A 24,288-nucleotide genomic window follows, 5' to 3' on the forward strand; every position below is an offset into this window, starting at 1 on the left:
ACATGAAGCAGTTTGACCTGTGGTGGGGCAGCAGATAGAGCCTTGACCTGGAACACTGAGGTCGCCAGTTTGAAACCCCAGGCTTGCCTGCTCAAGGCACATGTGAGAAGCAGCCATGAGTTGATGCTTCCTGCTTCTTTCCCCCACCCCTGCCCCACTTCTTTCTCTCTCTCTCTCTCTCTCTCTCTCTCTCTCTCCTCTATCCTCTATCTAAAAATCAATAAATAGCCTGAACTGGGGTGGCACCACTGTGGCATAAGTCGTTGACCTGGAATGCTGAGGTCACTGGTTCGAAACCCTGGGCTTGCCTGGTCAGGGCACATAATGGGAGTTGATAATTCTTGCTCCTCCCTTTCTTTCTCTCTTTCTCTAAAAAATGAATATAAAAATAAATAAATAAAATCTTTTTAAAAAAAAGTGAAGCCAAATCTTTGTAAACTTTTTTTAAAAGGCTAATACAAAGAAATTCAAAAGAGAAATTACAGGCTCTGGGCAGTTGGCTCAGTGAATACAGTGTTGACCCAGCGTGCAGACGTCCTGAGTTCCATCCCTGGTCAGGGTACACATAAGAAGCAACCATCTGCTTCTCTTCCCCTCTCTCGTCCCCCCTTCTCTCCCTCTTCCCCTCCCACAGCCAGTGGCTCAGGTGGTTCAAAGGTTGGCTGCAGGCACTGAGAACTAGGTCAGTTGATGCAAGTATTTGCCCAGACGGGAGTTGTTAGGTGGATCCCGGTCAGGGCACATGCGGGAGTCTGTACATCTCCCCCTTCTCACTTAAAGAAAGAGAAATTACATAATACTCTCAGAAGGGTGTTTTTCCTTTCTAATTAATAAACAATATGTGAAAAATGCACTGTAAAAACTATCTGATAATCTAGATTTTTTGGTGTCTTTTTTTTTAAATTTAATTTTATTTTATTTATTCATTTTTAGAGAGGAGAGAGAGAGACAGAGAGGGAGAGAGAGAGAAGGGGGGAGGAGCTGGAAGCATCAACTCCCATATGTGCCTTGACTAGGCAAACCCAGGGTTTCGAACCGGCGACCTCAGCATTTCCAGGTCGACACTTTATCCACTGTGCCACCACAGGTCAGGCCTGATAATCTAGATTTTAAGACTAAAAGATACCTTATATTAAGTTTTAAATTTTTTATTTATTGATTTTTAGAGGGAGGGAAGGAGAAAGAAAGAGAAACATTGATTTGTTGTTCCACTTATTTATGCATTCATTGGTTGATTTCTTTTATTTGCCTGACCAGGGATAGAGCCTGCAGCCTTGGTATAGCAGAGACCATACTCTGATCAACTGAGTTACTGGGCCAGAACCTAGTAATTAAGTTTTAAAAGTCTAAGCCAAATGAAAAGATACTCAGGGCCCTGACCAGTGGCTCAGTGGATTGAGCGTCAGCCCGGAGTATGAACGTCCAGGTTTGATTCCTGGTCAGACACAGGAGAAGCGACCATCTGCTTCTCTTTCCCTCCCTCTTCCTCTTCTCTCGCTCTTCCTCTCCCACAGCCAGGGGCTCTGTCGGTTCAAGCGTGACCCCTGGCGCTGAGGATTAGCTCAATTGATTTGAGCACATCAGCCTCGTGTGCTAAAAATACCTTGGTACTTGAGCATCGTCCACAGATACAGATGGGTTGCTGGGTAGATCACATGTGGGAGTCTGCCTCACTACCTTCCCTTCTCTCACCTTAAAAAAAAGATCCTCAGTATTGCTAGTCATTCAGGAAATGCAAATCAGAACCACAGGGAGATACCACATTATACCCATTAGGAGACCTGTATTTAAAAAAAGAAAAATAAATGTTGACAAAAGTGTGGAGAAAATAGAACTCTGATACATTGCAGTGGGGATATAAAATGTTCTAGTCCCTATGGAAAGCAATATGGCAGTTCTTTAAAAAGTTTTAACAGAATTACAGCCTGATCTAACAATTCCATTTCTGGGTGTATGCCCAAAACAGGGATTTGAATGGGCACTTGCACTCCAGTGTTCACTGAGTATTATGCATGGTAGCCAAAAGGTAGAAGCAGCCTGAATGTCCACTGACAGATGAATGAATAAACAAAATGTGGTATATAATGGAATATTATGTAGCCTTAAAAAGGAGGAAAGAATGTGGATGAACGTTGAGGACATTGTGTTAAGTGAAGGCAGACACAAAAATGCATATATTGTATTATTCCACTTGTATGAGGTACCTAGAATAAGCAAATTCTTAAAAACGAAAAGTAGAGTAGAAGTTGCCAGGGACTGAGGGAGAAATAGGAAGTTACTAATTAATAGATATGGAATTTCTGTTTGGGATGATTAAAAAAATTCTGGAAATAAACAGTGGTAATGGTTGCACAACAGTGTGAATGTACTTAATGCCCCTGAACTGTACACTTAAAATGGTTGAAATGATAAATTTTATGTTATGTGTATTTTACCATAATAAAAATATCTTAGACAATACTATTAAAACAAAATTGTTTAATTGTTCAGAGTACTTTATGAACACAAATGTACTTTCTTGTGCTTATAAAAACAATTTCTTTCTCAAGTGTTCTTTGGAAACATTCAAATTTGGTGAGGCCATAGGAGAATCTGGCATTCAGTTTGCAGGGAGACTTCCCAGAAGACTGCATGATCAAATGCTCTGGCACTTCAACCAACAGGGAGATCTCTTTATCCTCTTATTAGATAACTTCATTGGAGTTAATTATAAAGTTAACTATAGAAGGACAAGAATAAAAACAGGAAGACCAATTTGACAGTTGTTACAGTGGTACTAACATCCAAATCTTCAAAAAGAGAAGATTCTGTACGCCTCCCCTCTCCAATATAGCCCAATAAATGCTCAATAGCTTTTTATTGAGTGAAGACAGTGTCGATTCTTGTTTAACTCCTAGCTGATGTGGTTTTCCTGTTGGTTTCAGCCAGAGAAAACACATTTTTGCCAGAACGGTTTTTGTTGTTGTTATTTAATATCATGTTAGTGTCCACCAAAACTTGAACTTCTGTAACTTTCTGCCCACTAATTAAAGTCCTCTTTTCACTCAGTAGTTTATTTCTGGTGAAACACTAAACTACATTTAATTTCCGTCATTTTGAAGTATAGTTTCTAGGACAATAAAGGTATTTAAGTATTCTACCTTTTGCACTGATTTGTGTAACAGGAAAAAAAAAATGCTGGACTGGTCAGTGTTTTTCTGCTGAATTTTCCTGCTACTGGTCAGAGACAATCCCAGGAGAGATGGGAAGGGAAGAAAAATGATCTATTTATCCTTGTCTCTATCATTTGAATGACATGATTCTTCAGGGTAGAAGTAATCATTTTAGTAACTTTTTCTGTGGGATAGGTTAAATCTCATCTTGTATGTAATTAATATCTAAGTTATAGTTTTAAATAAAGTTATTAGTTGCTCAGTAATTGCCCTGAATTAAGAGTGAAGTTAAGAAAGAAAAAGTACCCTCCTGCTAAGACATGTCAGAGATTTCCCGTCTTTGGACAAGTAAGAATTGGAGGCAAAGGAATGGGCTTGGCGAAGCCTGGGGCCAGCTCGCTCTCTGCAGGCTCCAGATCAGCCATCCCACACAAGGGAAAAAAGAAATAAAGCAGCTTAAACATGAAAAGATTTAAGTTAATTAAAAAATACGTGGAGGTGGTCTGACATGGTGGTGCAGTGGATGGGACGATAGCCTGGAGGCTGAGGTCACCATGTCGAAGCCCCAGACTTGCCCTGTCAAGGCACATACAAAAAGCGACTGCTAGGAGTTAATGCTTCCCACTCCTTCCCCACTTTCTCTCTCTCTCTCTCCCTACCCTAAAATGAATAAATATATATGTAAAATAAAAATAGGTGGGGGTGATACTAATCAATGGGTATAAAGTCTTAATTATGCAAGATGAGTAAGTTCTAGAGAGACCCAGCTGTACAACACTGTCCTATTGTTAATGATACTGTATTGTACACTTAAAATTTTGTTGAGGGTAGATCTTGTGTTAAGTGTTCTTGCCAGGAGAAAATAAAATGTCATTTTAAAGGCAAAATAATATTAAAAACTTAAGCTTTCTACTTTTTACAGTGACTTGCCTCTCTTATGCTTTTGTATGCTACCATATAATAAATTTCACTGAAGTTGTATTTCTTCCTCAGGTGCAGTTGGTGAATAATCGGTTTAAAGGAGTCAAGTATTTCCGCTTGAATACTCTAGCCTCTCTGGGTTATGTGGTTGTAGTGATAGACAACAGAGGCTCCTGTCACCGAGGGCTTAAATTTGAAGGCGCCTTTAAATATAAAATGGTGTGTGAACATACAAACATTTTTCTTTTAAAGACAAATTTTATGGTGCATTGTTTGGTGTGAAATCCTAGAGAGAGTCCGGGAAAGGGGCTGTGAGTGAATGAGAGAGAGCAAGGGAGGGAGATGGGGGTGGGAGGAGAGAGAGAGAGAGAGAGAGTGTGTGTGTGTGTGTGTGTGTGTGTGTTAGAATTTGGGGGTGGGAGGGAAATGCAACTTTATGTTTGCTAGACTAGCAAATGTCTACTTGTATATATAACTTTGGGGAGCTGAAGTTGAACCTCTTTTACATAGAAATACCCTCTTTCTTTTTTTTATGTCCAGTTTAGCCAGAAGGCAACACCATTTAGCTTTCAGCATCCTGTACACTGTTGAGAGGAATAATTGAGATTTGTTCTGTCCTCTGTGAAGAGAGAAACCAACTGGTTAGTGCCTTCCTTGTGACAAGCCTCTTTCTCTCTACAGGAAGCTTTAAATGCTACCTTTTAGAGATGCCCCATGTCCCTTCTGCTGCTTTGGGAAATGATGAGAATCCGATGTTCCTTTTGCACAGTAAGGCAGTTACTGTGTTTGCCAGTGTATTGGACATGCTGAGTAAGACATGGGGATTTTCTCCCACAGCCAGTTCTTTGACCTTATGTTGTATTCTCATGTAAGTTTTTTTGTTTTTATTTTTGTTTTTCGCTCAGTGAAGTGAGAGTGTGTGCACTGGCAGCCCTAGTGTTATAGACAGAGTGGTGGTGGTAGGATTTAGAACTTAATAAGACTTGAAAGAAATAGTGTGTTCAGTTCCTAGAGGTAGACTATGGGGAAGTAGGATAAGGCCTCAGAAATGATTCCTTCTGCTTTATTGCATTATGTGTTAAAAAGAAGTGAAATTATTCAACCACTTAAGGGGGCTAATTTTTCATCTTTGGGTATGGGAAGGCTTGTTGCAAGGAAGATGCTGACTCTTAGCAGACAACAGAACAAATGGCAATGGGAAATACCCATATGGCAAGGGACAGTTTGGGTTGCAGTAAGAAAGAACTTTATGCCTAAAGGATAACTAAACTGTAGGGCAGACTAGGAACAGAAGCTATAGGCTCCTATTTCTAAATAGAGTTTTAAAAAAAGAGTTTTTTAGGCAACAGAATCTCAATTGATAATGAGTTCTAATCTAAAAAACTACAGGTATTTTTAGTAAAACATTAGCTTCAGAAGCACTTTTATAATGAGACTTTTATTCATCAGAATCAGTGAAATGTTCTCCCATTTTTTGACAGGGACAAATAGAAATTGATGATCAGGTGGAAGGACTCCAGTATCTAGCTTCTCGCTACGATTTCATTGACTTGGATCGTGTGGGCATCCATGGCTGGTCCTATGGAGGATACCTCTCCCTGATGGCATTAGTGCAGAGATCAGATATCTTCAGAGTACGTAACTTCCTATTGTACTTCCTCTGGTAATAAGGATAGAGTTTTCTATAAAATTGAGGATATGAGAAAATGCTGATTTTTCAGAAGGTTTACAGAGTTGGCAATATTATGGAATGTTAAGGTTTATGTGTTTAATAGCATTGTGAGATAATAGAAATATCTGTCAATTTGTGATATCCATTTAAGATACATATTTACAAATATCTGTGTATATCTTTTAAAAACTTGTCAGCATCAACCAGGTGGATTTTTGGCTATCATTTTAAAAATGGAATAAATTTATAAGTTCAATATCTTTATTGTAAATATCCTTAGAGTAAATTTTTGGCCTGACCAGGTGGCGGTGCAGTGGATAGAGCATCAGACTGGGATGTAGAGGACCCAGGTTTGAAGCCCCAAGGTTGCTGGCTTGAGCGTAGACTCATCTGGTTTAAGCAAGGCTTACCAGCTTGAGCCCAAAGTTGCTGGCTTGAGCAACGGGTCACTTGGTCTGCTGTAGCTTCCTGGTCAAGGCACATATGAGAAAGCAATCAATGAACAACTAAGATGCCGTAACAAAGAATTGATGCTTCTCATCTCTCTTCCTTCTTGTCTGTCCCTGTCTCTCCCTCTCTCTGTCTCTCTCTCTCTGTGTCTCTGCCACAGAAAAAACAAAAAAAATAAATAAAATTTTGTGCTTGATAACTGTTATTTTTCTACATTAGAAATGAGATGCCACACAAGGAATTATATTCCAGAAAAGAAATAAATGGAAAGGATACGAACCATTAAAGTATAGTAGGTTATTATTAATAATGATACCTTATATCATTGAGAAAATAAAGAACAGTTGCCTTAAAAGAATAAATAAATAAGTGAAATAAAATAGAATACCACTTGTCAACTTGATGACCAGTTATTGGCTATTTGTAGTTAGTCGTGATTAGTAAAACAAACATACACATACATACTGATTGTAGTTACTGCAAACTCTGAGGGCAGGACCTGTCTGCCCTGTGTATCACTGAATCTTCGGCAGCTAAGCACAGCACTTGACACATAATAGGTCTGAAGTAAATCTGTATTAAATGAACAGATTATTAAATGTGCAAATGATGGTTTCAATTCTGTAAAGAAATTCTTAGGGAGATGTGCTAAAAGAAAATATATAAAGATGCTAACAGTTGTTAAGGGAGTGGGAATTATGAGTAGTGGTTATTTTACATAGGGTGGGGCTAAAGTAGGTTTAGTTCTTATAGAAAATAACAGTAACTAATAATAATATAAAAATAAACTATGTTTCAGCCCTGGCTGGTTGGCTCAGTGGTAGAGCATCAGCCTGGCATGCAGGAGTCCCGGGTTCGATTCCCGGCCAGGGCACACGGGAGAAGCGCCCATCTGCTTCTCCAGCCCTCCCCCTCTCCTTCCTCTCTGTCTCTCTCTTCCCCTCCCACAGCCAAGGCTCCACTGGAGCAGAGTTGGCCCAGGCACTGAGGATGGCTCTATGGCCTCTGCCTCAGGCGCTAGAATGGCTCTGGTTGCAACAGAGCAACGCCCCAGATGGGCAGAGCATCGCCCCCTGGTGGGTATGCCGAATGGATCCTGGTCGGGCGCATGTGGGAGTCTGTCTGACTGCCTCCCCGTTTCCAACTTAAGAAAAATACAAAAAAACTGTGTTTCATGTTCTCACAACTATAAACCTACTTTTGTCCTACCTCATATTTCAATAACATTTTATTTTACAGTGAAAAATAATTTTTTAAGAATAAAAGTGATAGTGCTTTGTTCTTTTATGTGTGTTCAGATAATCTTTATAATAACCACAAAATGTACTCTGAAAACTGTCATAATGTCTCCAGACTTACAGCTATCAAGAATGTAATTATACTTACATATAAAACTGTGTGTAGAAAGCTTAAAATGAAGTAACTCTTTAGTGCTTAAATATATTTAATTCATTGTTTGTTTGTTTGTTTGTTTGTTAGCAAGAGAAAGAGAAACAGGAAGGAAGAGAGATGAGAAACATCAACTCTTAGTTGTAGCACTTTAGTTGTACATTGATTGTTTCTCATACATGCCCTGATGAGGAAGCTCCAGCTGAGCCAGTGACCCCTTGCTCAAGCCAGCCAACCTCGGGGTTTTGAACCTGGGACTTCAGTGCCCTAGGTCGACACTCTATCCGTTGTGCCATCACTGGTCAGGCTCATTCATTGTTTAAATTCTGTACTGCCAACAAAAGCTTTAATAAAAAATGACTGCTTTTTCTATATAAACCTGGCACTTCTCACACAGTTTTTCACTGGTAGCAGGAATGAGTTTACACTGAAGCATTAAAATGTGCTAGTTCAACATAACCTTTTAACAGGCATGTTTTTATTTCAACTAGTTCAGGTTTAGTATACAGCACACCTGTGGAATAGAATGTTAAATGACTCCCAAAGTATTAAGTTCTTGACCTTGGCACTCCTCTTTGATTTTTTAGTGGCTTGAGATCACATAGTTCCAGTTGTAGGGCTGAAGGATAATTTTAGCCTGTAAATTTGCTGTTACAAGTTATTATTGCTAGCCATTCTTTTCTGGACCACACTTGACTATCACTGTTGTCTTATGCAGGTTGCTATTGCTGGGGCCCCAGTCACTCTGTGGATTTTCTATGATACAGGCTACACAGAACGTTATATGGGGCACCCTGACCAGAATGAACAGGGCTATTACTTGGGGTCTGTGGCCATGCAAGCAGAAAAATTCCCCTCTGAGTAAGTTCAAGCTTATAAATTTAAAATTGTATTTTTAAAAGTTATTTTCAATAATACTGAAAAATTTAAATACTATAACCAACACTGATATTTTATAGAATCCTAGAATGGAATGGGTGTTTCTCAAAGCCAATTTATAGGCCAATTCATATCATTTTTTTTACAAGTCATATTTGTAGCAGTTTGTGCTAAAAGAAGTTTAAGAGCAGTACTATTTTTGAGATGAGAAAATTTTTATTTGCATTATTTTGCAAATAATGATGATTTTCTTTTTCTGGGGACAATGCCATCATTATTGATGTGTGCTAATATCTTAATAGGAAATGTACACATGATTTTATTTTTTAAAATCTTTTATACATGTAGCATTTGGTTAATATATTACAAATTTAATATTGAAAGTATTGAATCCTCATTCTAACATTACAGTATAAGGAAGTTAACATAGTTCATTGTTATTAGTTTAAAGAAATTAAGTGGTTTTTCCAAATCCTCTATTTTGCCTAATCCTCTGCTATTTCCATTTCTCCAGACCAAATCGTTTACTGCTTTTACATGGATTCTTGGATGAGAATGTCCATTTTGCACATACCAGTATATTACTGAGTTTTTTAGTGAGGGCTGGAAAGCCATATGATTTACAGGTGAGTTTTTCTAAATTTTAAAAATAAATAGTAATTAGTGATTGATTATTTTGAAATATAGTAAACTGTATAAGGCCAAATTTTTGGCTGTGTCTATTCATTGCTTAAGAGAACTAAACACCTTGGCCAGTGGTGCAGTGGATAGAGCGTGGGCCTGGTGTATGGATGTCCTAGGTTCAATTCCCAGTCAGGGCACACAGGAGAAGTGACTATCTACTTGTCTCTCCCTCCCCCTCCTCTCCCTCTTCGTCCTCTTCATCTTCCTCTCTCACAGCCAGTGGCTTAGTTTGAACGTCAGCCCCAGAGCACTGAGAATGACTCAGTTGTTCTGAGGTGTCAGCCTCAGGTGCTAATACCTTGGTTAATTCCAGCATCGGCCCAAGACAGGTCGCTAGGTAGATCCTGATCGGGGTGCATGCAGGAGTCTATTTCATTATTTGCTCTCCTCTCACTTAATAAGAAATAAAATAAAAAGGAGAACTAAAGTAGTGGGCATAGTTAGTAGTGCCTCTAGTCGGATAAAAATTAAGATTCTCTAGAATCAGGCTGAAAACTGACCTGTTGGACTCCATGACTTGTGTATCTGTATCTGCTTTCAGTTTGTAATCACGGAAAAGATGACAGGAGTCCATTTACTGTCCTTCCTTGCTTTTCTTCTTTACTTGGAAGGGTGAGGAATTATTATTTAATTTCATTGTTGTAAAAAGGATTTTTAGAACCTGATTAGCCTGACCTATGGTGGCACAGTAGGTAAAGTGTTAACCTGGAATGCTGAGGTTGCCAGTTCAAAACCCTGGGCTTGCTTGAGCGAAGCACATATGGGAGTTGATGCTTCCTGCTTCCTCCTTTCTGTCTCTCTTTTTTTTTTTTTGTATTTTTCTGAAGCTGGAAACGGGAGAGACAGTCAGACAGACTCCCGCATGCGCCCGACCGGGATCCACCTGGCACGCCCACCAGGGGCGAAGCTCTGCCCACCAGGGGGTGATGCTCTGCCCCTCCGGGGCGTCGCTCTGCCGCGACCAGAGCCACTCTAGCGCCTGGGGCAGAGGCCAAGGAGCCATCCCCAGCGCCCGGGCCATCTTTGCTCCAGTGGAGCCTTGGCTGCGGGAGGGGAAGAGAGAGATAGAGAGGAAGGAGGGAGGGGGTGGAGAAGCAAATGGGCGCTTCTCCTATGTGCCCTGGCTGGGAATCGAACCCGGGTCCCCCACACGCCAGGCCGACGCTCTACCGCTGAGCCAACCGGCCAGGGTCCTTTCTGTCTCTTTATCTCTTTCTTTCCCTATTTTTCTCTCATCTCTCTCTCTCTCTAAAAATGAATAAATTTTTAAAAATCTAAAAAAAAAAAGGAACTGATTACATGGCCCTTTAATTATATTTTATATTGATATTGGAGCAGAAATGAAAAAGTTACCCACTTCTAGATAAACAGGTTTTAGCCCTGGCCTGTGATAGAGCATCGGCCCAGCGTGTGAATGTCCTGGGTTTGATTCATAGGGCAATTAGGAGAAGCGACTATCTACTTGTCTCTTCATCTGGCTTCTCCCTCTTACTCTTCTTTCTCTTTCTCTCTCCCTCTCTCGCTCTCTCTCTCACTCTCTCTCACTTTCTCCTCCCCTCCTGCAGCCATGGCTCGATTGGATCCAGTGAATTGACCCTGGGTGCTAAGGATGGCTCTCTGCCTCAGGCACTAAAAATAGCTCAGTTGCTGAGCAACAGAGCAACAACCCCAAATAGTCATGGCATCACCCCATAGGGGGCTTTTTGGGTGGATTCTGGCCAGGGCGCACGCAGGAATCTGTCTCTCTGCCTCTCTTCCTTTCACTTCATTAAAAAAAATTTTTTAAGAGAAAATCTTCCTCCTTTCTACTTTTTATATAGATTATATGCTCATAAGAAATTTAAAATATTACTTTTCCTTTTTTGTTTCAGTTGACATTTATATAGGTAAACAGTGAAATATTTGTCTATAGCAACAGTTATTAAGCATTTTAGTCCCCTTTGCATACCAAACAGTTTTTGTTTATGTGGGTTGTGTCTATCAAAATTTCTTATATATTAAGACTATTAAAATATTTATTTAAAAATAGCAATAAAAAATAAAAATAGGAATAATAAACTATTACCTGTTAACAAAAATCACATTTTTATGGGGATAGGGAGACTTTTTTCCACAACAAAACAAAAAACTTTACTCAGAAAAGTAGCATTGCTTTATGTGTTTGTAAATCCCCATAATGTCTGGCTTAATGAGGAAGACACCTGGATTCTCATAGCTACTTTCAGATGCAGTCTGTTGTGAAAAGTTGTTTTGACCTAAAGTATGTGAAGAAGATTCAGCCTCACAGAATATGTTTTTAAGAAATGGGAGCCTAAGCCTTGGCCAGATAGCTCGTTTGGTATGAGAGCATCATTCCAAAGTTCAGAGGTTGCTGGTTCAATCCCTGGTCAGAGCACATACAGGAATAGATTGATCTTCCCCTTTCTGTCTCTGTCTCTCTTCTTCTCCCTAAAATCAATCAATAAAAAAAAAATTTTAGGCCTGACCTGTGGTGGCGCAGTGGATAAAGTGTCGACCTGGAAATGCTGAGGTCGCCGGTTCGAAACCCTGGGCTTGCCTGGTCAAGGCACATATGGGAGTTGATGCTTCCAGCTCCTCCCTCCCTTCTCTCCCTCTGTCTCTCCTCTCTCTCTCTCTCTGTCTCTCTCTCTCTCCTCTCTAAAATGAATAAATTTAAAAAAAATTTTAAAGAAAGAAATGGGAGCCTGACCAGTGGTGGCACAGTGGATTAAGCATCAGCCTGGGATGTTGAGGGCCCTAGTTTGAAACCCTGAGATCGCTAACTTGAACATGGGGTCGCAGGCTTCAGTGCAGGATCATTGACATGATCCCAAGGTTGCTGGCTTGAGCAAGGGGTCACTGGTTCAGCTTAAGCCACCCAGTTAAGGCACATATGAAAAAGCTATCAATAAAACAACAAAACGAAACACTGGAGTGAAGCAACTACAAGCTGATGCTTCTCATCTCTCTCCTCTTCTCTCTCCCTGCCTCCCTCTCTAAAAAAAAAAGAAAGAAAGAAATGGGAGGTTTTTGCCTTTTCAGAAAATTGTGGATACTTTTTTTTTTAATTTTATTGATTTTATTGATGGAGGGAGGGAGGGAGAGAAAGAGTAAGAGAGAGAGAGAGACAGGAACATATATCTGTTCTTGTATGTGTTCTGACCAGGGATCAAACCAGCAACCTCTGTGCTTTGGCACAGTGTTCTAACCAGTAGAGCTATCCAGCCAGAGCAATGCTTATATTCTCCTTTGATACTACGTCCAAATTGGACAAATGGTGATTTCTTAAAGGTTAGTTTTTGTGTAGAGTCTGAGTCATATCTATAAACTTTTCATACTCTGATACATTATAATTATTGAATCTTGTACATCAAATGGATTTTTTACCCATGCATTGGTCATCTGGAATATATTGGTTCCCTGTGTTTTGCCAGTTTTCTAAATGTTGACTCTTTTCATAATACACTATTTTAAAACTCACGTGAAAACTTTACGAATCTAATGACAAAAGTCTTTTAAGTTCATATTGGGAAGCTTATGAGCTAGTAGTGGTAGGTGCAGGTATTCCAGAATTCTGATTTTCTCTTAAAAGCTCAAAGTTTATCATAGCAACAAATACTGTCAATGTCATACTTTAATTGACCAGTCTACTTTATTCATTTTTGAGAGAATATTTGTCATATAGCAAGGCCTTGGGGCCATCCTTAGCACCCAGGGCCGGTTTGCTTGAACCATTTGAGCCATGGCTGCAGGAGAGAGAAGAGGGAGGGATAGAGAAGCAGATGGTCACTTCTTCTGTGTGCCCTAACTGGGAATCTAACCCAGGACTTTCACGCTCTCAGGTCAACACTCTACAGCTGACCTGGCAGGGCCTTCCTTTTTTTTTTTTTTTTTTTTTTTTTTTTTTTTGGCAAGAGAGAAAGAGAGCAAGGGACAAACAGGAAGGGAGAGAGATGAGAAGCATCAATTTGTTGCAGCATCTTAGTTGTTCATTGATTGCTTTCTCATATGTGCCTTGACGGGGGGTGGGTGCTCCAGCAGAGCAAGTGACCCCTTGCTCAAGCCAGTGACCTTTGGGCTCAGGCCAGCAACCATAGGGTCATGTCTATGATCCCACACTCAATACAGCAATCAAACTGATGAGCCCGTGCTCAAGCCAGCAACCTCGGAGTTTTGAACCTGGATCCTCAGCATCCCAGGCTGATGCTCTGTCCACTGTGGCACCGCCTGGTTAGGGCAGAGCCTTCTTTTCTTTTCTCTTCTTTCCTTTTATTCCCCTCCCTCCTTCCTTCCCTCCCTGCTTTCCTCCCTTCCTTATTTCTGTCCTTCCCTCTCTCCCTTCTTTTCTAATTTACTGATTTGAGAGAAAGAGAGAAACATCAGTTTGTTTTTCCACCTATTTATATATTCATTGGATGATTCTTCTATTGATATTTTTTTTTAGAGGGGAGAAAGAAGGAGAGAGAGGTGTGATTATGGGGGAAGGAGTGGGAAGCATCAGCTTTCCCAGATGTGCCCCAACTGGGCAAACCCAGGGTTTCGAATTGGTGACCTCAACATTTCACATTGGCTAATTCTTGTATGTGCCCCGACCAGGAATCTAACCCACAGCCTTGATGTATTGGGACACTAACCATCTGAGCTACCCAATTAGGCTAGCCATTCTTTCAAGTTAAAAATGAAATTCCATAGCATAGGGCAGTTGGCTCAATGGTAGAGTATTGGCCCTGCATATGGACGCCCTGGGTTTGATTCCTAGTCAGGGCACACAGGAGAAGCACCCATCTGCTTCTCCACCACCTCCCCTCTTGCTTCTCTCTCTCTTCTCCCCTCCTGCAGCCATGGCTTGATTAGAGCGAGTTGGCCCTAGGCACTAAGGATGGCTTCATGGCCTCTGCCTCAGGCACTAAAATATGGCTTCTGTCGCAATGGAGCAAGGGCCCAAGATGGGCAGAGCATCAACCCCTATTGGGCTTGCCAGGTGGATCCCGGTTGGGGTGCCTGCAGGAGTCTGTCTCTGCCTCCTCTCCTCTCACTAAATTAAAAATATATATATATTCCAGCCCTGGCCAGTTTGCTCAATGGATAGAGCATTGGCCCAGCGTGCAGATGTCCCAGGTTCCATCCCCGGCCTGGGCACATATGAGAAGCAACCATCTGCTTTTTTCCTCCTCCCTCTTCCTCTCCCTCTTCTCTCTCTCTTTCCCTCTCTCAGTCAGTGGTTCAAGTGGTTTGAGCTTTGGCCCTGGGCACTGATAATAGCTCGGTTGCTCCAAGCGTTGACCTCAGGTACTGAGGATAGCTTGGTTGATTCGAGCATTGGCCTCTGACAGGGGTTGCCAGGTAGATGCCAGTCAGGGCACATGTGGGGGTCTGTTTCTCTATCTCCCCTCCTCTCATTAAAAATAAAATGAAGTCCCATTTAGAAAGTGGCAATTCATAACTCAGTTGCACAAGTTGTTTTTCGTGAGATATCCTATAGCAGAAGTACTTTATACTGTACATTCTTTCCATTTTGTTACCACAGAGTATTAAGAAGATATCTACTCAAGAGTAAAATTTAATAAAATTCTAATTTTTACCAAGACTTAAGTGAAATTGGTATTTTTCATTTTTACTGCAAGTATATGGTGGTAAAGAATACTGTGACTTCTAGTGCAGTTTAATGTCATTGCCTTGATTCATGCTAAGACAGCACTAGAACTCACCATTGCTTTTGCATTATCAGTACAAATGCCAACCCAGGGAATAAAGGCAAATCATGTTTTAGTATTGTTCTGAAAGTGGTCTGACCTTGTGTATCCTTTGAAAGGGTTTCTGAGTACCCCAAAAGTCGACAGACCACACTTTTAAGAACCGTTGGTCTTTACACAAATCCTTCTGTGAACTTAGTGGCATATAGGGAATTGTGAAAAGAGTAACGGGTTTTGATTTGTCTTTAATCCATTTTGAATTTATTCTTTTATATGGTATAAAAAAAGTGGTCTAGTTTCTTTCTTTTTTTATTTTTTATTTTTTTGCATGTATTTGTCCAATTTTCCCAATACCATTTACTGTATAGACTATCTTTACACCACTTCTGGATATATATTTGAAGAAACCCAAAACGCTAATTTGAGAGAATGTGCTCCCCTATGTTCATTGCAGAGTTATGTACAATACACGAGATATGGAAGCAACCCAAGTGCCCATTACTAAACAGGTGGATAAAAACAAGCTGTGGTACATAAATATATACAGTGGATTATTACTTGGCCATAAAAAGGAATGAAGTCTTACCATTTGCAATAACATGAGTGGACCTAGAGATTATTAGGCTAAGTGAAATAAGTCAGACAAAGACAAAATACCATATGATTTTACTTTTATGTGGAATCTAAAGAGCAAAATAAAACAAGATATCTACTCAAGAGTAAAATATCTACTCCCAGATACATAGGTCAGACTGATGGTTGCCAGAAGGAAGGAGGATTGGGGGCTGGGTGAAAACAGGGAAGGGATTGAGAAGTACTAATTGGTAGTTACAAAATAGTCATGGGGACGTAAAGTACAGCATAGGGAATATGGTCCAGTAACATTGTATAATAATAACTGTGTAAGGTGCCAGGTGGATTCTTGAAATATCCGGGAGGAGACCACTTTGTAAAGTATATGATTGTCTAGCCACTGTGCTGTGCATCTGAAACTAATACAAAATAACACTGAATGTAAACTGTTAATGAAAAATAAAAAGAGGACAGGAGTCTTTAAATAGGTTGTATATGTATAATATTATGGCAAAGGTATGCTCTATGTGTTATTAATGCGGTTGAAATATCTGGAAAGCTTTGGAAGGAGATGTATTATTAAATTCTTATCTTTTTGTATTTTGATTTTTGGTTAAGATCTACCCTCAGGAGAGACACAGCATAAGAGTTCCTGAATCGGGAGAACATTATGAACTGCATCTTTTGCACTACCTTCAAGAAAACCTTGGATCACATATTGCTGCTCTGAAAGTGATATAATTTTGACCTGTGTAGAACTCTGGTATACACTGGCTGTTTAACCAAATGAGGAGGTTTAATCAGTAGAGAACACAGAATTGATCATCACATTTTGATACCTGCCATGTAACATCTACCACTGAAAGTGTATTTAGTGCCATGCAGGCATCTGCAGCTTGTGGGTAGTAATCTAATACCTTAACCATACACACAGAGAAGTGAATAACATATTTCTAAGGGACCCAGCAATACCTTGAGAATTACGGAAAGAAATGAGACATTAGCACTATGTATCCATATTACCTATTTTCACTTTTAATAGCATTATAAACCTCATGGACTTAATTAGTGTATTTTTACAATATACTTCTGAATTTGTTAACATATGATGCTATTAATGATTGGTTTGGTTCAATTCCAGAATCTCTGACTAGTTACAGATTTGATAGCACTTAAATATAATTAACTAGCTTACACTTCATTGCTTGGGGTGTATCCAGCATGTTATGAACTAATCACTATTAAACCTGTGACTTAACCAGTCATTAATGATTTTTCAAGGAAAAGTTAATGGCCTCCTAAAGACACTTACTTTGTTTCATTCAGGATCTGTCCGGTTTTTAGCCAATTTTAAAACTGTATCTAGTATAAATAGTTTTCTTTAATATGACAGAGTGAGTTTTTCCTTTCTCATAAAGGTGATAATTGTATGTAGCATGGATTTAATTAGTCTTATAATATTAATAATTACAGGCAGAAATTTTAATCAAATGATTAGAGCTTAAATATTTACAGGTAACTTTTTTTTTTCTTTTAGGAAAAGGAAAAAGTACACATTCATGTGTATTCTTCAGAAAATTTAGTGGTGCCAGTTTCCATTGGGTATTTCCTTATTGAAATGCTCCAGGATCTTAGAGCGGTGGGAGAGCGTCGCAGTGGGGCGGGGAGACCAGGGTGTGGAGAGTGACAGGCAGAGGAGAAGGGGAGGCTCTGCTTCAGAACTGAGCAGAAGTATAATTTGACCAAAAGTACTCATGAAAAATATCCCTAGAATGTTAAGGAAACCAGAACTTAAAAATTACTCTCTTGCCAACATGGTTGTAGACTATAATGTTCAGGAGAGAAGTTCCTTACAAGTTACTTCTTTAATTTGAATTTTTTGTTACTTTTCATTTTGGCAGCCTAACAAATTAAACTGTCTTTATCTTTTTAAAATTATTTGAGCATAATTTAGGTATTGTGATACACAATAAAGAGGTTTCCAAAACAACTTCTTTACCATAAACTGATCCCCAACAAGCCATGTCTCTCTTTTTCAGTGATCAAAGCCTATCAGCAATTTTTTGAATGGCCTTGACATTTCCTGGGTTTGCTCTAGCCCTTGACTATTGGGAGGGCTCATAAACTTTAAAGTGCTGATTGAGATCTGCCTCCTTAAGAGTCTTGGGGTGCTAGCTGGGTCACATTGGGAGCCAGGGACAGAGAAGGCACCTATGAGTTGGCCCTTTTTATCACAAGCCACAGTGTTTGGAAAATTGATACTAGTACTTTTAAAACAATGCTCTGAGAAAAATTGCTTTTTTCCCCTTACCACTACACAGAGTAGGTTTCTCCCATAGAGAGCAAGAATGGGGTCTGTGTGGCAGACAGGTAGGCCAGGTGAAAGGTGGGGGAGTCCAGAAATGTCAGGATGACCTGGTGGTTTTGTCCTTGGGGAGGAGAAGGTTTTGCTGTTTGTGTATTTATACTGTATGATAGGTCCCACACCTGTCCCCTTTGTCTGTATATGTATTAATTTTCTTGTTTATGATATTTTCCCATGCCAAGATTTGTTTATATTTTTTCAGTGTTAAATTAAATTGATTTGGGTAACTTTTTTTCCCCAAGAAAGTATTTTCCCACATGACTTAAGTATATTTCTGATGGTTTGAAGGTGGTTTTTGTTTGTGGACTAGTTGGCCTCCAAGGATCTATCCTTATAAGATACACAAAGTAGAACTATATGGACAGTGGCTTTTAGACAGCTTCTCTTTTGAAGCCTTTTACTCGTTAAGGCTATTTCTTCAAAATAGCATCTCTTATTTTACAAACCTTAAAGAACATCATGCACTCTTGAATTCTCTGGTTTTCCTTTTGCATCTTGCCTTCTCCTCCTCCTATCACAAAGAATGCTTCTGTTACAATTCCCAGTCGCTTAAACACCAATCTCTTTCTAAAGGGGGGAAAATACCTGACTGAACTCACTTGCAGAAAGACAGCTGGATTGAATTTTATTTTTTTAAACCAATGTGAAAAACATCATAGTCAATTCAAGCCATCAGTAGAAATATCACTAAAACTATTGGTCCCTTGTTACAGGTAACAACTTAAAAAGCAGGAGTATGTAAAAGTAGCAGCAGTTTTGATGAGAGCCAAAAAACACTAGGTTAAACTTCAAACAAGGTTTATGTAGGCTTGATAAGTGGGTGAACTTGATCAACCATTGGCAGGTATATTTGCTTGTGCGTTGTTGAACCAGTGGGCCTCAAAATCTAAGATTCATCTGGGATACTTAACTAAAAGAAACACAATCTTGAACCTCACTCTTAGAAATTTAGATTTGGTTTATTTGGGCAGAGACCTAGAATCTGCATTTCTAAGAAGCTTTCGAGGTGTTTCTAAAGCAAGTCGTTTGTAGGCTACTTTACGAAACTCTTCTGTAGATAATGGAGTTGAATTAAGGAAATAATGCACGATTTTTACACTGGACTGATTTATAAGGACCTAAAACAATAGTTAAGCAGCTGCTCATCTGTGATAACTATAGGTCACTTCTCACTCTAAAGGAAGAAGAAGGTATCAATAATTGTGTCCCCTTTGTCTGGAGAGTCCTTTTGGAATGAAGGTTTTTCCCTCTGTGCCATTCCTGGTTCATTTCCAAAGCTTCGTGCAGAGGATGAAGTCACTATGCATGTATTATTTTTTAGAATGAGATACAGATAATGATGCTTACCTTTTTTTTTTTTTTTTACTACTTGTTTTATTCCTTACAGAAGGTGTATCCCACCTCTCTGTAACATCGTTCTCTCTTTAGGTGAAATGATTCCTGTAAGATCTCTTCTCTCCTTATTATAGAATCATACATTTTTCAAGCTTTATATCTTTGATATAATCTAATATTCTTTGTTAGAGGAGAAACCTACGTATATAGAGAGAAGAATATAAACCCATGGCCAGTTAATATTCAGTTGGTACTAGACTCCATCCAGATATCCTGACTCATGATAGTTAAATATGTAGAAAAGGCAAATTTTAAAAGAAGTATTTATTAATATATTCCTATGAAACATTTTAAAGGTAACATAAAATGGTTAATTTTTCCATTCTAAAGTAAATGCTAAGCATGCTTATTAATGAAGCAGTACTTCTCATTAGTATATGATATTCTGAAGTTAATTAAAATTGTTATACTAAATGTGTCTTCCTTGGTGTAGCAGGGGGTTTGGGGGTTGGGATATAGAGAGCTTGCTTAAGCCCGGGATCCCAACTTATAGCTATTTGAAGTAAGAAGAGACACGGCCCTGTCTAAACTAAGATGTCTGAGTGTCCAATCCCAGCAGACATAAAGGGACAAGGGAACTTGCGTGATTTCCACCTTCCTACCCCTCCCAGCCTCACCAGTCCATCATACAGCCTAAAATATGGAGACATGTTAGTGCAAGGTGCTGGCTCCTGCTTTTCATATTTTGTCAAGAGACAGCTCTAGTTCATCATTTCAGAAGCCCCTCACAGACAGAGAAAAGTAGCGTCTGTATTTTGTTTTTAAATAATTCAAATACAAATTTATATTGTATTCAGCACAATTGGAGTTCAGGTCTTTAATTTTAGAACATAAAGTGCCTGCTGTTTTAAGCATTGACTTGTATAAAAGGAATTGCATGTCTCACACCAGTAAGTTTATGGGTTTTCTCATTTTCAGCTACATAGCTTTTAATCATGTAAAGCAAAACATTAATTTTGTTGCATTTTATTACAGGTTCTTTGTTGCAATAAAGATGCTGCTAAAATTAATTGATGTAAATGTTCCTTTATCCCATTTGTACAATTTTGCCTTGATTGGTGGCAAGTGTGGAGTGATGAATGCATATGAACAAGGTCATGTGCTCACAATAGAGAAGGGAGACTGTAAGGATGACGTGGAGCTTCTAGTCCTATAAACACTAATCAAAATTTCATCCAAACCCAAGGGGGTATACAGAGAACCACTTCATACCTGCAAGTGGTTCCCAACACTCAGCAGCTGGAAGTTTCTTGGGAATGCCACTTAGAGTAGATAGTGGTTCCTGCATGCTCCCTAGGAAATTTTAAGGGAGTTCAAGTTTTCTCATACTTTTCTTTGACAATTCTCTGGTCTTTTGAAGCCATACTAGAGAAAGGGTGGGGAGAAAGAAGCAGATGAACTCCTTGAAAATTAGTAAAGTAAAAAGGGGTGGGTCCCCCTTCATCTTTGTTTTCTCATAGCCTAACACAGGCTCTGCACATGGTTGTTACTAAATATTTGCTGAATGAAAAGTTAAGAACTGCTTTTTTGAAGTCACTTGGAATTCTTCATCTTCACCTCCAACTCAGGCCAGTGAAAGAGCTGCTGCAGTTTGGTTTTTTTGTTTTGTTTTATTTGTTTTTTACAGGGACAGAGAGAGGGATAGATAGGGACAGACAGGAACGGAGAGAAATGAGAAGCATCAATCATCAGTTTTTCGTTGCGACACCTTAGTTGTTCATTGATTGCTTTCTCATATGTGCCTTGACCGCGGGCCTTCAGCAGACCGAGTAACCCCTTGCTCGAGCCAGAGACCTTGGGTCCAAGCTGGTAAGCTTTTTTTTTTTTCTCAAGCCATTTGAGCCCACGCTCAAGCTGGCAACTTTCCACATCCCAGTCCGATACTCTATCCACTGCGTGGTCAAACATGCTGCAGTTTTTAAAAAGCATGCATGTGAATGCTACTGTCTAGTGCAGTTGGATACCTCGAAAAAGTTTAAAATTTTTATTTATTTTTAGTTTGTCTGATAATCCTTCCAGAACAGACAATCTGGATTCTGTAACCCTTTGAAGTTGTTTGCAAAATATTGCATGAATGAATGGAGATGCATTCTGGGAAGAAAGACTTGAGTTTTATCAGATTCTCAAACAGATTATGATCTTAAAGAACCACTGCTGTATTATGTATTCAGGTCTTAAACTTTAAATTTGTATACAAAAATTATTAGGAATAAAGATAATCTTTGAACAGTAATGCTATAGAGCAGTGGTCCCCAACCCCCAGGCCGTGGACCAGTACCGGGCCATGGGCCATTTGGTACCAGTCCGCAGAGAAAGAATAAATAACTTACATTATTTCTGTTTTATTTATATTTAAGTCTGAACAATGTTTTATTTTTTTTAAATGACCAGATTCGGCCCTAGCTGGTTGTCTCAGTGGTAGAGCGGGAGTCCTGGGTTCAATTCCTGGCCAGGGCACACAGGAGAAGCGCCCATCTGCTTCTCCACCCCTCCCCCTCTCCTTCCTCTCTGTCTCTCTCTTCCCCTCCCGCAGCCAAGGCTCCATTGGAGCAAAGTTTGCCCGGGCGCTGAGGATGGCTCTGTGGCCTCTGCCTCAGGCGCTAGAGTGGCTCTGATTGCGGCAGAGCGACGCCCCCTGGTGGGCGTGCCAGGTGGATGCCGGTCAGGCGCATGTGGGAGTCTGTCTGACTGCCTCCCCATTTCCAACTTCGGAAAAATTTAAAAAATAAAATAAAAATGACCAGATTCCCTGTTACATTCGTCTAAGGCTCACTCTTGATGCTTGTCTCAGTCATGTGATACATTTATTCGTCCCACCCTAAAGGCCGGTCCGTGAAAATATTTTCTGACATTAAACCGGTGCGTGGCCCAAAAAAGGTTGGGGACCACTGCTATAGAGCAATGCTTCCTATACTTTTCACCACATGACCACAAAAAAGACATTTGTATGCTAGCCTGGGATAAACTGAGGTACACTGGATTAACCTGTTGGGACTGCTTGCAGCCAGAAGTGACCGGCCAGGCCCACCCAAGCTCTAAAGAGATTAATACTCAACACACCCATAACCCATTTATGGCATTCTAAGAATTTCTAGACTACCTTGTTCTCTTTAATGCTGCCTGGATTTAATGCTAATCAAAAACCAGATTTCAACATGGCCATAAGCATTCTGCAAAGACGGGTCTGAGGTGCAGACTTCCCAAAGACTAGGGCTCCCATGCCGCAGTCAGATCAGAGCAAGAGCTATGCCAGGGGTCTCCAAATTACGGCCAGTGGGCTGCATGCGGCCCCCTGAAGCCATTTATCCGGCCCCTGCTGCACTTCCGGAAGGGGCACCTCTTTCATTGGTGGTCAGTGGGAGGAGCATAGTTCCCATTGAAATACTGGTCAGTTTGTTGATTTAAATTTACTTGTTCTTTATTTTAAATACTGTATTTGTTCCCATTTTGTTTTTTTACTTTAAAATATGTGCAGTGTGCATAGGGATTTGTTCATAGTTTTTTTTATAGTCCGGCCCTCTAATGGTCTGAGGGACAGTGAACTGGCCCCCTGTGTAAAAAGTTTGAGGACCCCTGAGCTATGCTATGGCCTTGAAGCCTTTTGCCTTCCCTTCAGACTAACCTCACCCACTCAGTGGTTATGAGGAAACAATGTTTGATCCTCTAGTACTTTTTGGGTGAGCAGAGTTGAAACAGCTGCAGTATGAGATGCAACCATAATTTTATTTTGGGCTTTGAGTGGTTTGGGGAATTACTGGGATTTAAGTGTTCATCAGCCTAGTTCTGTCCACAGATCTGGTGGACTGGCCTTGCCACTCTGGAAGAAGTTGAGTTTCTCTGAAATGAATTGGATGGGATTCGGCTTTGACCCAGGTAATGTGATTGTTGAGTTTGCTGTGTGCTTCTTACTGAAAGATGCTCTCTAAATTGGCTCCCAGACTTGAGTTCTTGAAATAGAAGTTTGGGGAAAGAGCAAGGATAGTTGTCCTTAGCCAGTTCCAGGAATTTCTCCCACCCCTCTGACTTTCACTGGAAAAGCACCCTACAGAAATGGTACAGTTTATTTTAACATTCTAGTCACTGGTGACCCTTCTTTGCAGGGAGGTCCTCTAGCCAGGTAGTTTCTGGAACCCATACTGCCCTTCTACAAAATAAACTTTTCACGTTGACTTGGTTTGTGGTCATCTATACGGTCATAGTTGCACTGTAAGCATGCATGTGAATGCTACTGTCCAGTTCAGTTGGATACATAATGATGTGTTGCCATGCCAGCTAATTGCTTTGCGTTGTTTCCACTGTGCACCCTCCTTCCTGTTGCTGCTCGGCCTCAGTCTGGGACTGCGACGTCACGCCAGGTAACTGCAGCAGCTCTTTCAGTGGCCTGAGTCGAAGGTGAAGATGAAGAATTCCAAGTGACTTTGAAGAAGCAGTTCTCAATTTTTCACTCAGTCAATATTTAGTAACAACCATGTGCAGAGCCTCTGTTAGGCTATGAGAAAACAAAGATGAAGGGGGACCCACCCCTTGTTCTCAAGATCAATTTCACCTCCCACCTAACTAGCCAGCAGGACACAGCCACTCAAAGCCACGATAAATTCTCTTTGCTGCTCCAGTCCCTGGGTTGTGTCTGACATTCAAGACCCTGTGTCCCCCGACCTATCCTCACTTTCCCTCACCCGGGATCCTTACTCACAAGCCTCCTAAGGGTTTCCTCTTCCATTAGAAGAACACATGCTTTGAAGTCAGACCCAGGTTTCTCTTGGCATCCCACCTAGCGGATGTGGGAATCTCCCCACCTGGGATAGGCAGCATGGCAAATGGTACCAAGCATTGGCTTTAGAGCCTAGCTTCAATTCTTGCCTCTAATTCTTGCTAGCTTTACAGGCCTAGGCATATTTACATAACGTTCTGACCCTCAGTTTCCTTATGTGTGAAATAGGAATTAGAACCCTCCCTAATGGTCTGTCGTGAAGATTAAGTTCATTTACTATACTATAAAGCCTTTGGTGCCTGGCAAGCAATATAAAGGACTCAATAAACGTTATCTCGGGTTTAGCACTTCATTTTATAACGTACTGTTTGCCCCTGGTTTTGTTTCTCCAGTTAGATTACACT

The 24,288-nt window shown here is 40.2% G+C and overlaps 1 protein-coding gene and 1 non-coding gene across 6 annotated transcripts in view; both read left to right on the top strand.

Moving 5' to 3' along the window:
- Positions 1 to 20,183, top strand: part of DPP8 (dipeptidyl peptidase 8) — a 73,220-nt gene extending 53,037 nt beyond the window's left edge. For 3 of the 5 annotated variants that reach the window (XM_066273490.1, XM_066273489.1, XM_066273491.1), the window contains exons 17-21: positions 4,146 to 4,292; positions 5,555 to 5,707; positions 8,303 to 8,445; positions 8,978 to 9,089; positions 16,032 to 20,183. In XM_066273490.1, the coding sequence (XP_066129587.1) occupies positions 4,146 to 4,292; positions 5,555 to 5,707; positions 8,303 to 8,445; positions 8,978 to 9,089; positions 16,032 to 16,154 (678 nt within the window). In that variant the 3' untranslated portion in view covers positions 16,155 to 20,183. Of the gene's footprint in view, positions 1 to 4,145; positions 4,293 to 4,613; positions 4,715 to 4,754; positions 4,887 to 5,554; positions 5,708 to 8,302; positions 8,446 to 8,977; positions 9,090 to 16,031 lie in introns of those variants that run through there. The other 2 variants (XR_010731096.1, XM_066273492.1) reach the window with 2 other exon arrangements.
- LOC136336668 (small nucleolar RNA SNORA38) lies at positions 3,458 to 3,586 on the top strand. Its single transcript, XR_010731503.1, has one exon. It is a non-coding gene; the product is annotated as a small nucleolar RNA SNORA38 (small nucleolar RNA).
- Positions 20,184 to 24,288: the final 4,105 nt, after the last annotated feature.

This window comes from Saccopteryx bilineata, chromosome 4, assembly GCF_036850765.1.
Source record: "Saccopteryx bilineata isolate mSacBil1 chromosome 4, mSacBil1_pri_phased_curated, whole genome shotgun sequence".
Classification (NCBI taxonomy): domain Eukaryota; kingdom Metazoa; phylum Chordata; class Mammalia; order Chiroptera; family Emballonuridae; genus Saccopteryx; species Saccopteryx bilineata.